General features: G+C 35.3%; 1 protein-coding gene across 2 annotated transcripts in view; it reads right to left on the reverse strand.

Annotated features, from left to right (window-relative positions):
• The window catches only part of RBBP6 (RB binding protein 6, ubiquitin ligase), a 31,569-nt gene that overhangs the window by 10,735 nt on the left and 7,336 nt on the right, over positions 1-13,498 (reverse strand). For both annotated transcript variants that reach the window (XM_034988036.1, XM_034988037.1), the window contains exons 3-10: positions 12,374-12,410; positions 7,849-7,893; positions 5,682-5,770; positions 5,471-5,567; positions 4,935-5,074; positions 2,125-2,297; positions 772-875; positions 114-451 (exon numbers count right to left, since the gene is read on the reverse strand). In XM_034988036.1, coding sequence (XP_034843927.1) covers positions 114-451; positions 772-875; positions 2,125-2,297; positions 4,935-5,074; positions 5,471-5,567; positions 5,682-5,770; positions 7,849-7,893; positions 12,374-12,410 — 1,023 coding nt within the window. The remainder of the gene's footprint in view (positions 1-113; positions 452-771; positions 876-2,124; positions 2,298-4,934; positions 5,075-5,470; positions 5,568-5,681; positions 5,771-7,848; positions 7,894-12,373; positions 12,411-13,498) is intronic.

A 13,498-nucleotide genomic window follows, 5' to 3' on the forward strand; every position in this document is an offset into this window, starting at 1 on the left:
AAGGATGATACATACTGCAGTCCACTACAACTGCTAGAGCAACATACAACAATAAAAAACTGTATTACTGATCTCACTTGTTTCTGAACAGTGAGAGCTGCACACAGACTTACCGGAAAGGTCCATCTGATTTTTCTGAGTGGACTGATATGGAGACTGTCGCAGTTATATCAGGTACAGGAGCTGGCGTAGAAGATGAATTTCCAGGCACAGGAGGGGCCAAGGAAGATGGGTTAGAAGTTAATGAAGACATAGAAGGAGCTGGGTGAGTTGATGAAGATGTCACTGGAATCATCAGAGGATCCTGTTGTCTTGATATTGGGGATCTCATCAGAGGTTGTAGGTTCCGCTGGATGAGTGGTCTCGGAGGTGGTACTGGGGGTGGTGGTGGGGGTAACTGTTTTCGTAGTCTTTTTGTATAACCAGTTTCATTTTTGAAGTTATTAACAGCCTATATATACCAAACAGAAAAATGCAGGAAAATGTAAGGCTGTATTTACTCAAGTACAGTTTAAATAATCAAAAAAATTTTTAAAAGATTTTACTTATTTGACAGAGAGACAGCGAGAGCAGGAACACAAGCAGGGGGAGTGGGAGAGGGAGAAGCAGGCTTCCCGCTGAGCAGGGAGCCCGATGCGGGGCTCGATCCCAGGACCCCTGGGATCATGACCTGAGTGGAAGGCAGACGCTTAATGACTGAGCCACCCAGGTGCCCCTGAACAATCAAAAAATTTAAAAAATTTTTCAGAAAAGGGATACAAAGATAGTTACCTGTCGTAAGAATTTATTGGCAATCAAAGCATCAGGAGAGACATCATTTTGATGGCATGTTGGACATGTATGATCATCTGATTCCAAGAGTGCTGTTCTTATACCTATGTCAAATATTTTAAATATTAATAAAAGCAGAGTACAAACTCAATGTTTAGAGAATGAATTACAAAGACCACTTATATCTAATCAGTTACATTACTGTTTCCAAGCACACATCACTAATCATTTCTAAGATTAAGATACTGAGAAGTAAAATCTCTCGCCTGATACCACTCCTCTGCTAACTTCTCTCTACCTTTAAAAACAGAAATCATGAATATAATTTCAACAAACATTTAAACTAAAAGAAAAAGCACTCTTTCCTAAATACTATTCTCTTTGTTTAGTAGTTGGAATATTATAGGGGAAAACAAAAGAAATAAGATATAGTCTAGAAAGATAAAACTTTACATGGCTAACAGGCTTTTTAAAAAAGTCTCCTAAGAAAAGTACAGGATAAAGACCAGAAGGGTGATTCAGGCAGGAAGGACAGTGACACCTCCAGCACAGTGCACAGGAGTAACGCTAAATCACAGATTCACTGATCATGCTTCAGTGCAGTAAAAAATCCAGTTAATAAGTGGTTTCTTAAATCTAAGACGTACTCTGAAACAAATCTTACGTGACCTCTTTGTGACTTTGGTCTTCACTAAAGAGACCCCAAAATAAAGATTTATATTCCAAAGCTCTGTTTAGAAATGAAAAAGGCCAGAGCAGGACTGAGCAGTGAAATTTTCAGTTGATGTCATTTTCATCTGGGTTAAGAAGGGGCAAATTTAGAATAAGTGGCAGAAAAAAACAAATGCTAATATAAATGAAAAAATGAAAAAAAGTCACAAGCCACCACATGTCAAATGCTGGGCAGTATCTTTACAGAGAGCAGTTCCCAATCAAACTTAGGAAGTTTAGAATAAGCGATTTTTCACAATCCAGGAAAGGGTAATTTAAGTACCATTTAAAAATATTTCAGAATACCTAAGGCCCAAAAACCTTTCAAAATTTTGCATCCCATTTAAAATGTATAGGCAACAAAAATCCTACATTTCATAAAACCTCAGTACAGCTACCCTGATGAAGGTATAAGAAGTGGTCCATTCTAATAATTAACAGGACAATGAGGTTGTTGTAAAAAAAAAAAAAAAAAAAAAAGCAGTGACAAAGACGGTCCTTGCTATTAAATGCTCACTGATGAACTGACCAATTATTGACATTTTATACTTCATTATTAAAACCTATAATGTTGCTTAGAGCCTTTCCAGGTAAATACACATATTCTAAGATCTATGTCTTTGAAGGTTCAATGTTTCTTACATTCATCACAATAACTGTTTCCACAGCAGGGAATGACAACGGCATCAGTCATAATATCTTTGCAGATGAGACACAACAATTCATCTGGGATAGGATCATCTTCTTCTGAAGAAGAAGATGGCTCCTCTGGTAAGAAAGGTGGTTTTTCTTTCTTCCCAATTGCATATGCTTCTCTGTAAAAGAAGGTTTTACTGTTTTAACACTGTTAAGAAGGCAAAGTTATTTCCAAGATACACACATGTTCTACTATGCCATAATGGGGACTTATAATTCAGTACGATGCTAAATTTGTTTACACAAGTGTAATACCTTCCAAAATAAGGGAAGTAATTATGAACATCCTCCCCCTAAACAACAAAAAGACATAAAACAAAACCCTAAACAAGTATAACAAAAAGAAACAGACACTATAAAACTGGCTAACAGGATCTTAAGAATCCACAACTCTAGAACTAAGGGCCGGAGAATAAAGGAACACACTCGGTGCCACAAAATTATGTTTAAGTGGCAGAGACAGGATTTGAACTTAGACCTGACAACACCTTAGCCACAATTTTCTCTATCCTACCATATTACTTGAAAAACAAACAAGCGAAATTTCCCCTCCACAGTCCAACAGTCCCAGAATGTGTGAAGGTACCAGAGTGAATGTCATACCACAGGAAACAGAAATTGGTGCTGACATTACACAATCAAGGGGGATATCTCAAGGGAAATAGGACACTACCAACCACACCAGTAGCTAGAAGTAGACTGCAAAACCAGTGGTCTACTTATAATCAGTATTTTAAAAGAGAGACTAATCTATTTATAGCCAACTAAAATATTAATGACTTAAGTGATCAGAGTATGTGTTACAAAAATATAAAGTAACACTTCCACCATGGGGTCCATTTTTTTGGTTGAAGTACATTTTGCAGAAATGTTGTATATTTAATATATTAAAAAGAAAAAAACACAATACACTATTCTCAGACTTGTCACCACTATTTTGAACACCCCCATCTTCTCTGTAATCAGGCAGATTTATGAAACACAGGAATTCCTAGATTCTTTCTACCTCATCTAGGAACAGAGTGTGTCAATCTCAACGCTGGAAATGAAAGAATCTCAGCTGTACGGAGTAGGGTACCTTAGGTGTGTTATTTGTGTTGCAGTTGCTCCATAGACATCACCACGATTCCAGAAATAAGTATCAATTTGCTTATGCCCCATTGTTCCCAATTTGTGAAAGAGGAGTCTCCCACTGCCCAAAAGAGAGAAAAGGAAAAAAAAAAAAAAAAAAAAAAAGAGGAGAACAGAGGATAGAAAAAGAAACAGAAGAAGAGTCTGAGTTGCTTATCAGTGGTGTTAGTGGAGAGGGTGAAAGTTTCATTTAAAATATTTGGGCTCCCATTTTCCCCAGTATTTGCTGTGTGTTTGGCACAAATGGGCTTTTGTATTTCAGCATTCAAAAGCAATGAAGTTAATTATTAGTTAGGGTTCACAAGGGTGGTGGTAATTTTTCCAACACAAATTTCTATTTAAATACTTTTACTTGTATATATTATATTAAGATGAAGCGGTCTGCTCTTAAATTGTGTCTGTAAAAATCAACCATTTCAACCTAAGTTGTTTGGAAGCATGTATGAAATGTCTGAATTAGAAACAGCGTAACAACAGACTAGTCTAAGATGAACCACAAAACACAGGATGGTGACGGATAAAAAACAGATGGGGGTGAAACTGAGCAAGGGAACAGGGTTGGGAGTTTGGAAGAACATTCATTCCTATCCGTGAACTAAAACAAGGTACGTATTACTCAAGTGCATATTTGGAACCACTCTGTTCCGTATCGTTTCCGTAGCATAGCCATCTTTCGCCACCACCCTCACCTGCTCACTAAGCTTCAACACAAGAGCACGAAGCTGAGGAAAACTGTTCTTCTGCACGTTTTCGCTGTGTCACTATGAACATTGCCAGCTATTCTCTAAATTGATGTTTCTCAAGGTATGTCCTGAGGACGTGCTCACTTCATAATCCCCTGGAGGACTGGTTAGAGAATGCAGTCCAAAGGGACAATTAATACTGTGCTCTCTATTACGTGAGTTCACAGCTGCCCAGGGCAACCGAAAATACTAGATGTATCAGTAAGAGCAGATAAAACGAGAAGTCACCTAGTTGAACTATACCACTAGGTCTTCACATCTATCCATTTCATTAAAATTGACTCATTAAGTAAAATCTGAAAACCCATTCAAAATAAGCACGAAGCTGTAGCATACAGCACTGTAGCTCTTCTAAGCTAATGGCTTATAAAATAAACCATATTTTAGAATCTTAACACTCACACAGTATATCTGAACTTATTCAAGAGGACTCAGTTTTTCATTTATTCTTGGCATTTATATTTGCCTTGAAATCTTGTAGAACGTTTACGCTTAAGCCTTTTGTTTCTCAAAAGGATTAAGATATTTGTCTTCTTCACTTAAAAAAAATGTAGATAGCATATAAGATTATATGGGAGTATGTATGTGAATGAGGAAGAAAGCAGGGTATGACAGAAAAAGGAAAAAATCAGAAGACTACAAGGGAAGTGGCACTCGGTGATAACAAAAAACCCCAAATCCATTTTAAATTTGCATTTAATGGAGCAGACTGCAGCCTCTCATTCTTCACATAGAAATGCAACACACGGAGACTAACAGTCTTGCTATACAATGCTCCGTACAAGAAATCCAAATAGCCACGTTACGAGCCTGAGACTACAGAGAGTACCGGTGCCTGGCCAGACGGCGGCCTCACAAATCATACCTAACTCGCATACTTACGCATCTATAGTCGGTATTGCATATTTTCCAGTGTTGGTAAGCATTGCACCTTTCATGTTAGGATCTTTCACCTCCATCATAAAACTTCTGGGAATACCAGTGCTCTTTTTAATCCTAGGACCAGATTCAAAGTTTTTATCCTATTCGGAGGGGAAAGGAGAAAGGAGGAAGAAAGAAAGCAGTTACCTTTATTTAATATGAACTAACACACAGTGCTCATTAACTGCTTCTATTATTTGTAGTGCTTTACACATATGATCTCATTTAATCCTCACAATAGCCATGTGAGGGAAATACTGCTATGAGCATCTCGGTCTCACAGAGAAGAAACGACAGACCTGAAGAATCAAATAGTTCGCTCAAGCTCACCCAGCTATTAAGTGGCAGAGCCAGGGTCTGAAGCCTGGCAATTTGGCTCCAGAGCCTCTACTCATTTGCCATTGTCATAGTGAAGGCAGTATTCACCAAGAAAAACACAATGACTAAGAAATAATTAAGAAAAATAAAGTGTACCAGGGTTTTTACTTTGGACTTACCCCATTTGTTGGGCAATTCTTAATATAATGGCCAGGTTTACCACAACGAAAACAGGTGTAAGATGGAGGTGGTGGACCTAGAGGTTTCTTCATGTAACTGAAAGGGAAAAAAAATTACATGTACACAAAAACTTGAAAAAACAATGCTTTTGATTGGGGGGGGGGAACCCACCCCAAAGTACCTATTAGTATGAAGCATTTATGGACTTACTTGATCGGGTCGTATTCATGGCCAGATTGCGACATCATTGCTTTAATTTTATCTTCTTCAGAAGCATTGGCTTCAGCCAGATTGGCAGTCTGTTTAACAGGTAATTATTTGACACACACATTAGAAACACATTTAAGACCACACAGCCAAAGACAACACCACTCATCCTGTAAAGAGCAGTATCTAATCTTGCATAAAACCTAAAACTGAAAACTATTCACATGTATAACCTAGAAGAGGCCCCGGGAGTTTCCTTAGGTCATTACATGATGTTTGGGTGTCTGCAGGGCTGAGGAAGGTCGTTCTGGGGGCACTCAAACCTTAGACCCTGTTTGTACCTTACATTAAGATTTGCATATGACTCCTCTAAGAGTTAAAAACAGATTAAGGAAACACTTGATATTTTAAATCTTAAAAATAATTCAAGTGTCACAACATAAAGACTTAATACTAACAACTTGGAGGTAGGGTTGTGGGTAGAACAACTGAACATATTATGCAGCTGGTATTAAGCCAGAAGGCTCTTTAAGTAGTAGCATCAGTTTCAAATTAAGTGCAAAGCACATGCAACTGAGCACTCATAAATTCAACTCTCCAAAGTTTTATGAACTTCATTCATCTTTAAGGTATTATATACAGAATAGTCTAGATATAAGCAGGGTCTAAGGGAGTGAGTCCTAATAACTTTAACCTTCAAGCATCTAGCACTCACATCAGCCATTCATTGGGTTTTATCTTTACATTCATCCACAAAACAAGCAACCAGTTTTAACATTTTATTGTAATTTTATATACAAAGAATGCTTAACATTAACAGAGCTTAGAACAACAGCAACATTTACAGAAAACTGGATTACAGATGTTGAACAACTAATTTGTTTGAACCCAAACATTAATTTACAAATAGTTAAAAAAAAAAAAAAATCCCCCAAACCTCCAAAATTCCCCAACTGCTTCCCACAAAGAAACAATGGTAGGAACAGACCAAAACTCAAATATGGTCCTTACAGCACATAAGAATTAAAACCATGAACTATAAACTGCTTAAGAGGTTAACTATGCTAGACCACTTTGCATTAGAAAATTGTAAGAGAGGATGGTTTCAGCCCACTTGTCTTAGAATCATCAATTTTAATGTTTAGTTTTCCCGGAACAAGAGCTTAAAAAGCTTATTTGTTACTAGGACATTTTTGGGGGATACATTCTAGGGGAAAAGGACACAACCTCTAACAAAGCCAAGGATAAGATAGGGACAGCACTAATGGAAAATCCATCCAACTCATTAGTCTTGGTTACTTAAGTTTGGTTTTACATTTCCGATAGTAGGGAAAAAAGGATTTTTGGAAAATTGGAAGACTTCCTTCTTGGTCCTCAAAAATCTGCCTATTCTGTAATATATGTCTTTTTTTTTAAGGCATGATTTGCAAGCTACATCTATTGTTTTAAATCCATCACTAGTGCTTTCCCAAACAAAAGTACACATTGTTGAGCAGAAAATGCAAGCAATTTTATCGCAAAACATGGCATATACAATTATTTCAGGAGGTAACAATTTGCCCCTCTGCCAAACATACACATTGGTATATTCCTGCAAACAGCTTTATACATTTACACAATTCATGTAGTCTGTGTTCAAACAAATTAGGTTGTTTAAAACTTTTTCTAATGCAGACAGACTACAAGTCTATAGCATAAAGAAACAATTGTAACACATTTAAAATGTTGACCTTCATGGGATCAATTCAAATATTCAAGAAATAACCATGCAATCGTCCATGTAAAGGAAAGCTTCTATTTTGGCTGCTTAAAGAAAGTCCACATAATTTACAGCCAAAACCAGGAAATTCCTCCAGAACTTTGTTAGTTTCCAATGTATAATTAAACAAAATGTATGAGGGGAAAAAAAAAACCAAGTAAGTGTAGCTTCATGTGTTTCTTCTGTCTTGAAGATGAACAACACTCCAACATTATGGTGAGGCTGCCAAAATACTCCCCCTATCTTCTCAAAACGGCAACTACTCTTTACAGGATAGTAATAATGTGTACAATGTTTTCGCAAAATACATCCTCCCCCAACCCCTCTTCAAACAATTGCGTTCCACATTAAAAAAATACGATGTTAGAAAAAGATTTATATTTTCAAGAATATATATATATATATATATACCTTTGTAAGCTGGGCCAGAGAAATAGACGCAGAAGAGTCATCAATCTGTTCACAAAAAATTAAACACACATTCAAGTTCCACACTGAAAACATCTGAAAGTGATCATTTAGTCCCTACTGCCACTTAATGTTCAAATATTGGGCATTTTCTTAGAAGTTTTCTAAAAAATGTTATTTCCAGTTTTAAAGCTGAAATTGTAGCTCACCCTGCTTTACCCTTCTCTACGTATTTCACACACAGTAAAAGGCTAAAGTTGAAAGGGACTCAATTACAATGAAAAAAAGAACAACAGGGTAAAGAAAAATATATCACAGAAAATGTGTTCAGAGCAGTGACTAAATATTAAAGAGTCCCGTGTCTATTGATGGTCTCTAAATCGGATAATGCTCAAGACAATGTATACTAGACGAGAGAGTAAGAAATCTAACTTTCCTGGAATGCCATTATATAACACTGTAAAACAAGCAGCTCTTTAAAGGCTCAGATAATTGCTTTAATAAACAGCTCCCACATAATTGCTACTTTTTTCTCTATTTTTGAGCATGTACTGTTCATTCTGAGTAAGTTTGTTTATTCTCCCATACAAAGAGTAAGAATGGCTTTTTGCCAAAGAAACCACAGCTTTATCAGGGCAAAGATGTTAAGCCAAAAAAAGGGAAACCAAAGGTAGCCTGGGGCAAAGGCAAACAGGGCTATCATAAGAGGATGGACTTTAATGTGTGAAGAAAGTTAATTTAATCAAATGGAGCGAGCAAGTATTATATATTGAAGGATGTAAGAAGGATTTTAAAAATGTATTTTCAAATGTGATATTAAAATTTTTTTCATTCTTTGATCCCTGAAATTATTTTAATCAGTTTTTTAAAGTGTATGTGTGTGTATATGTGTACATACACACCCCTTTAGCATATAACTCTAAAGATATGATTTCCCTGTAAGTGTTCCAAAATGAAAACATTATTAGCTTCCTAGGTAGTAACTGGGTTGCTTATTCAACAGATTATAAATTTCTCATGCATTATTGGTCAGAACTCTTGTTTAAAATGGAGACGATGTAACGAAATGTCTGGATCAAAGAAAAACAACAACAACAACAAAGTGAGTCTCCATCAGGTATTTTTCAAATATTCCAGAGAACTAAGAGTATTAAAATAAAAGCAGCATGACTGAGAGTCCCAAATAGAAATGTTACCAGTTTCAATATGAAGTTCTTAGCACAATGCCTACCACAGTAGGAGGTCAATAAATAAAAATAATGTTGGCTAAATTTAGAATACACCTTATAAATATCTTAGGGCTTTAAAAGTTAGTTTAATGGATATTATTACTGGGATGCTTATTTAAACAAAAGGTTCTTAGCTCCCCACTGAGGGGCGGCAGAGTTCATAATGCACTAACTCCACATTCCTAATACACAACCGTATAATCCACCAACGTGTTCTTATTCTCATCTAGCTTTTAAGTGCTCTTTCATTACAGAACTAATCTCAAAGGGAAGCCTAAAGAAAAAAAGTACACAAATACCTTATTTTTATCCAAATAAATTCTGATCATCTAGTTTGAAGAGGGTTACAGTTTACATTAGCTAGGAATTACCTGAATCTAAGTAACAAGAACTGAACAAATTACTGTCAAGCATCATCTATGTTTCTAACCAAAGAAACAAAAATAGCTCTTCAAAATAAATCCATTACTATCTAGAATATTAATACTGATCATTTAAAAGAAAGCAGCTATATTAACTTTCTTACAGCTGGAACTAAAATACTAACATTTTTTGTTCTTCCCATTCCTAAGATAGAGCTGTCTTTTGGTTCTTATGCCAGGCTTTCTTGCCCTTTTAGTTTTCTGCCAACTTGCTTTAGTATCCTATAAAGTTCAGATACTCGACAACTACATCACTTTTTTTTCCCACCAAACAATCACTTTAGCACCTTAAATACCTTAAAATCCACAAGGCAGTAAAATTTACCACAAATTGAGAAAGGCATCCAATTATTTTCTGCATATAGCAAGGTACTAGAAATTAGTGAAAACTGACAAGAAATGGTTTAAAAATGACTAGGAATTTACATGTCCTAAGCATCAATACATGTATTAACTCTCAGATACTAATGATTAAAAAAAATGCACCATGTAAAAAAAAAAAGTAGTCTTAAAAAAAAACTAATCAATGCATACTTTGGACATCATTAAAATTAACCCACTTCCCCACATCTAATTTGTGGTCTTGCTTCTGGGAGAAAGAATCTGAAATTTATGCTACCTACCCTTGCTTGAAATTAAAGGATCCTACAAAATGCAATTCTGGTATTTAGTAAGCAGGAAGAACATCCAGCTTTGCAGTACCAACATGGAAGGATGACTAAATAAAACAAAGCTCAGGAATATAGATAGAAATAGCCATCCTCGATCAAAATTGGCTTAGGTTACCAAAAATGTACACACATTTACTTTTATTAATCAGAATTTAGAAATTTGATTTGGTGGCTCTATCTTACTTGACTTTTGTGAATGTGTACAATAACAGGTGATTTGTAAAATGGGCATTAATTATGCTTGATGAATATATTCTCAACCTAAACGCCAGCAACTGTACCCCAAGCAAATAAATGATGGGGATATTAAATTATCTAATGTCTCCATTTTAGACATTCTACCTAAAAATTAAAGCCACTTTTAAAGTATCAAAAAAAAAAAAAAAGGAAAAAAGAAAAAAAAGAAAAAAGAAAAGAGAAACCTAAATAAGCATAAAATAAACTGCTTCTTGTAAGTGTAATACAGACATGCCAGGGAACACACAAGGCTAAAAGAATGTTAACTTTATTTATGAACATGTGATTTGTGTTTATACACATGCTAATAAACAAAAAGGAAATAACTTTTCAAGAAATAAAACTTCATCTGAATTAGTTTAAATACTATATAGAAGTACTTTATACAAAATGTGTTACATTAACTACTACAGTCACCAGGATAGTCACTCTAATTTGTGCTAGCATTTGGATACATAAAATCAGTTTTAAACCAATCACCAGCAAAACAGAAACTTGGACAGTTTTTTACAGCATTATGCTTTAAAAACCAAAAAACCAAATCAAAACAAAAAAACCAAAAAAACCAAAAAGCCCAAAAAAAAACAAAAAAAAACACAAAAAACCAAAAAACCAAAAAACCCCATATATCCCCGGCGGGGGGAACCCCAAAACACTAAGTTTTGATCTTTGAATCACCGTATTTAGTTCCATGAGAACTAAAGGCCATATACTTCAGAGAACAAGTCCAAAGTTCAGATATTCTATATTATCATGTTTAAGATGCAATGATCCAAGGTTAGTGAAATGCCTGATACACAATTAAAGATCAGTAGTATTTAAAAAGATAAAGTGAAACAGCAAGCAATACCCTTGAATTCTAAATCAAGATTTTAGAAGACATCTTGTATTGTGTACAGATCAAGCCTGAGCAGTAAAATGTTTCGAGAACCATCAAGTTTACAGAACCCAATTACTACAGCCCTACACTCTGAAACAGATGTGTCACCCCACAACTTAGGAATACTGCCGCCTTTTACTTAAGACCTCCAAGTCAACATGGTGTCATACTTAAGCTGTGATCATAAAAATTAAGATGTTATCCCGGGTTAAGGGGAGTTACCTTTGATGAGCTACAGCTTTCAATGAGCTTACAATTAATGCAGCATTTTAGTATCTTTATGAGAAAGAGGGAAATATTTGAATTTGGAGAACTAAGCAGGCTGGAAGTGAAAGACCTTGTATTAAAACTTAAAAACAATGTACTCAATTGTATAAATCATCAATGAGACATTCATATACTCATGGGGGCCCAATTTCAGGTCTCACTTTATAGTACAGATATAAACAAAGAATAAAAGCTTGAAATTGCCAAATAAGACAAAACTAAGTAATAAAGCTGCATCAAAAGTCTTTGGAAAGCTCTTTTCTGTATGTGTCTGAACTTGGAGAAAGCATCAAACTTTAACATTAGCTTTGCACATTGCTAATGCATTTTTTAAAGCCATCAATCAGGCAGAAAAAAAACTAACAAAAACTAAGTGATACAACGTGAAAATGGCAAAATATACACTCCAAACATTTTTTTATTGCAAGAAACAAAAAGCACACAACAGCCTGTACATACATACAAAATACTAACTATAGACAGACAGATGTAGAACATGTCATCATGTTCATTAGTGTAAAACCTACATGAGCTAAAAAGAATCATACATTAACTGTACAACACAGTGTCATACAGGGAGGATGCTATCATTTAATATGAAACAGTGTTTTTTGGGGGGCACAAATTACCCATTTCTACAAAGTAAGTGTGCAAATTATGCCACATATATCCATATTCAACTGAGCTGTCATCAAAATACATTTTATTTACAATATGTACTATGATCAGATGGATATTAAGTTCTAAATGATTTACTTCACTGCTACATTATCAAGGTAAAAGCAATGTGTAGAAAAAGTGTGAGATTGTGTTTTTACATACTGCTTTTGAAGTTCCCATCACTGGTTCAGTTCGACTTCTAAAAAATAAACAAAAATGAAAATAACATTAATTATGAGCAGCTATTTATGGATTTTTGTGCTAAAACATCTTAATACATATCTCTAATCACAAATCTTTATGAACACAAATTTCCTCTGGTATAAAGATGTAAAAACAACCAATTTCCTAAGTAATAATAAGTACACTACTTTGATTAATCTTTACCACCTTTAAATAGTTTAAGACCTATCTGTGGCAAATAAAATAAATAAAATAAAATAAAATAAAATTCCGTACTAAGGAATTCTAGAATAGGTGTAACCTGCCATTTACAATAGATGTTTTCTCACAGGTAGTATGAAGATCTTTTGTTAAGAAACATTGTAGCTATTTCTTGGGCACCTGGGTGGCTCGGTGGGTTAAGCCTCTGCCTTCGGCCCAGGGTCCTGGGATCCAGCCCTGCCATTAGGCTCCCTGCTCGGCGGGGAGTCTGCTTCTCCCTCTGCCCCTCCCCCTCCCCGTGTGTGCTCTCTCTCAAATACATAAATAAAATCTAAAAAAAAAAAAAGGAAAGAAAGGAAAAGAAACATTGTAGCTGTTTCTTAATAGACTTTACAACCAAATTACATTATTCCCCGTTTTTTTAACAGGTAACAAATGTAAATTTTCATACATCAGATTTTCTTAAATGAAGACCACTCACTGTTAACATTTATAATTTGGATCCCTGAGAAATGGCTGTGCTCCAAAAACTAAATTTCAAATCCAGAAAGACAGGTTGATAGTTACTTTAACTTCTTGTAAGTCTCAAAACAATGACCAAAGATTAAACAAGAATTCTAACTTCCAGAAAAACGCAATGTAGTCTGACAGCATATTAGTTCAAAGACCGAGTCTGATGGTTATGAAGAATTGAACAAATTGATTTTTTAAAGTACATACAAATAAAGGCCAAGAAGAAATTCTTTTAAAAGTCCTCACAGGAGAGGGGACAGGGGTTGAGTCGCTAAATACAGTGCTTAAATGCTTAGTTAAAGTTTATGCTATCCTGACTACAGAGAAAAGTTAGTGCGCATCTGAAAGGAGTTTCTAAGTTTACATGCGATTTGCAAGTCCTGGGATAAA

Source organism: Mirounga leonina, unplaced genomic scaffold (assembly GCF_011800145.1).
Source record: "Mirounga leonina isolate KUSES-001 unplaced genomic scaffold, KU_Mleo_1.0 Mir_448, whole genome shotgun sequence".
Classification (NCBI taxonomy): Eukaryota; Metazoa; Chordata; class Mammalia; order Carnivora; family Phocidae; genus Mirounga; species Mirounga leonina.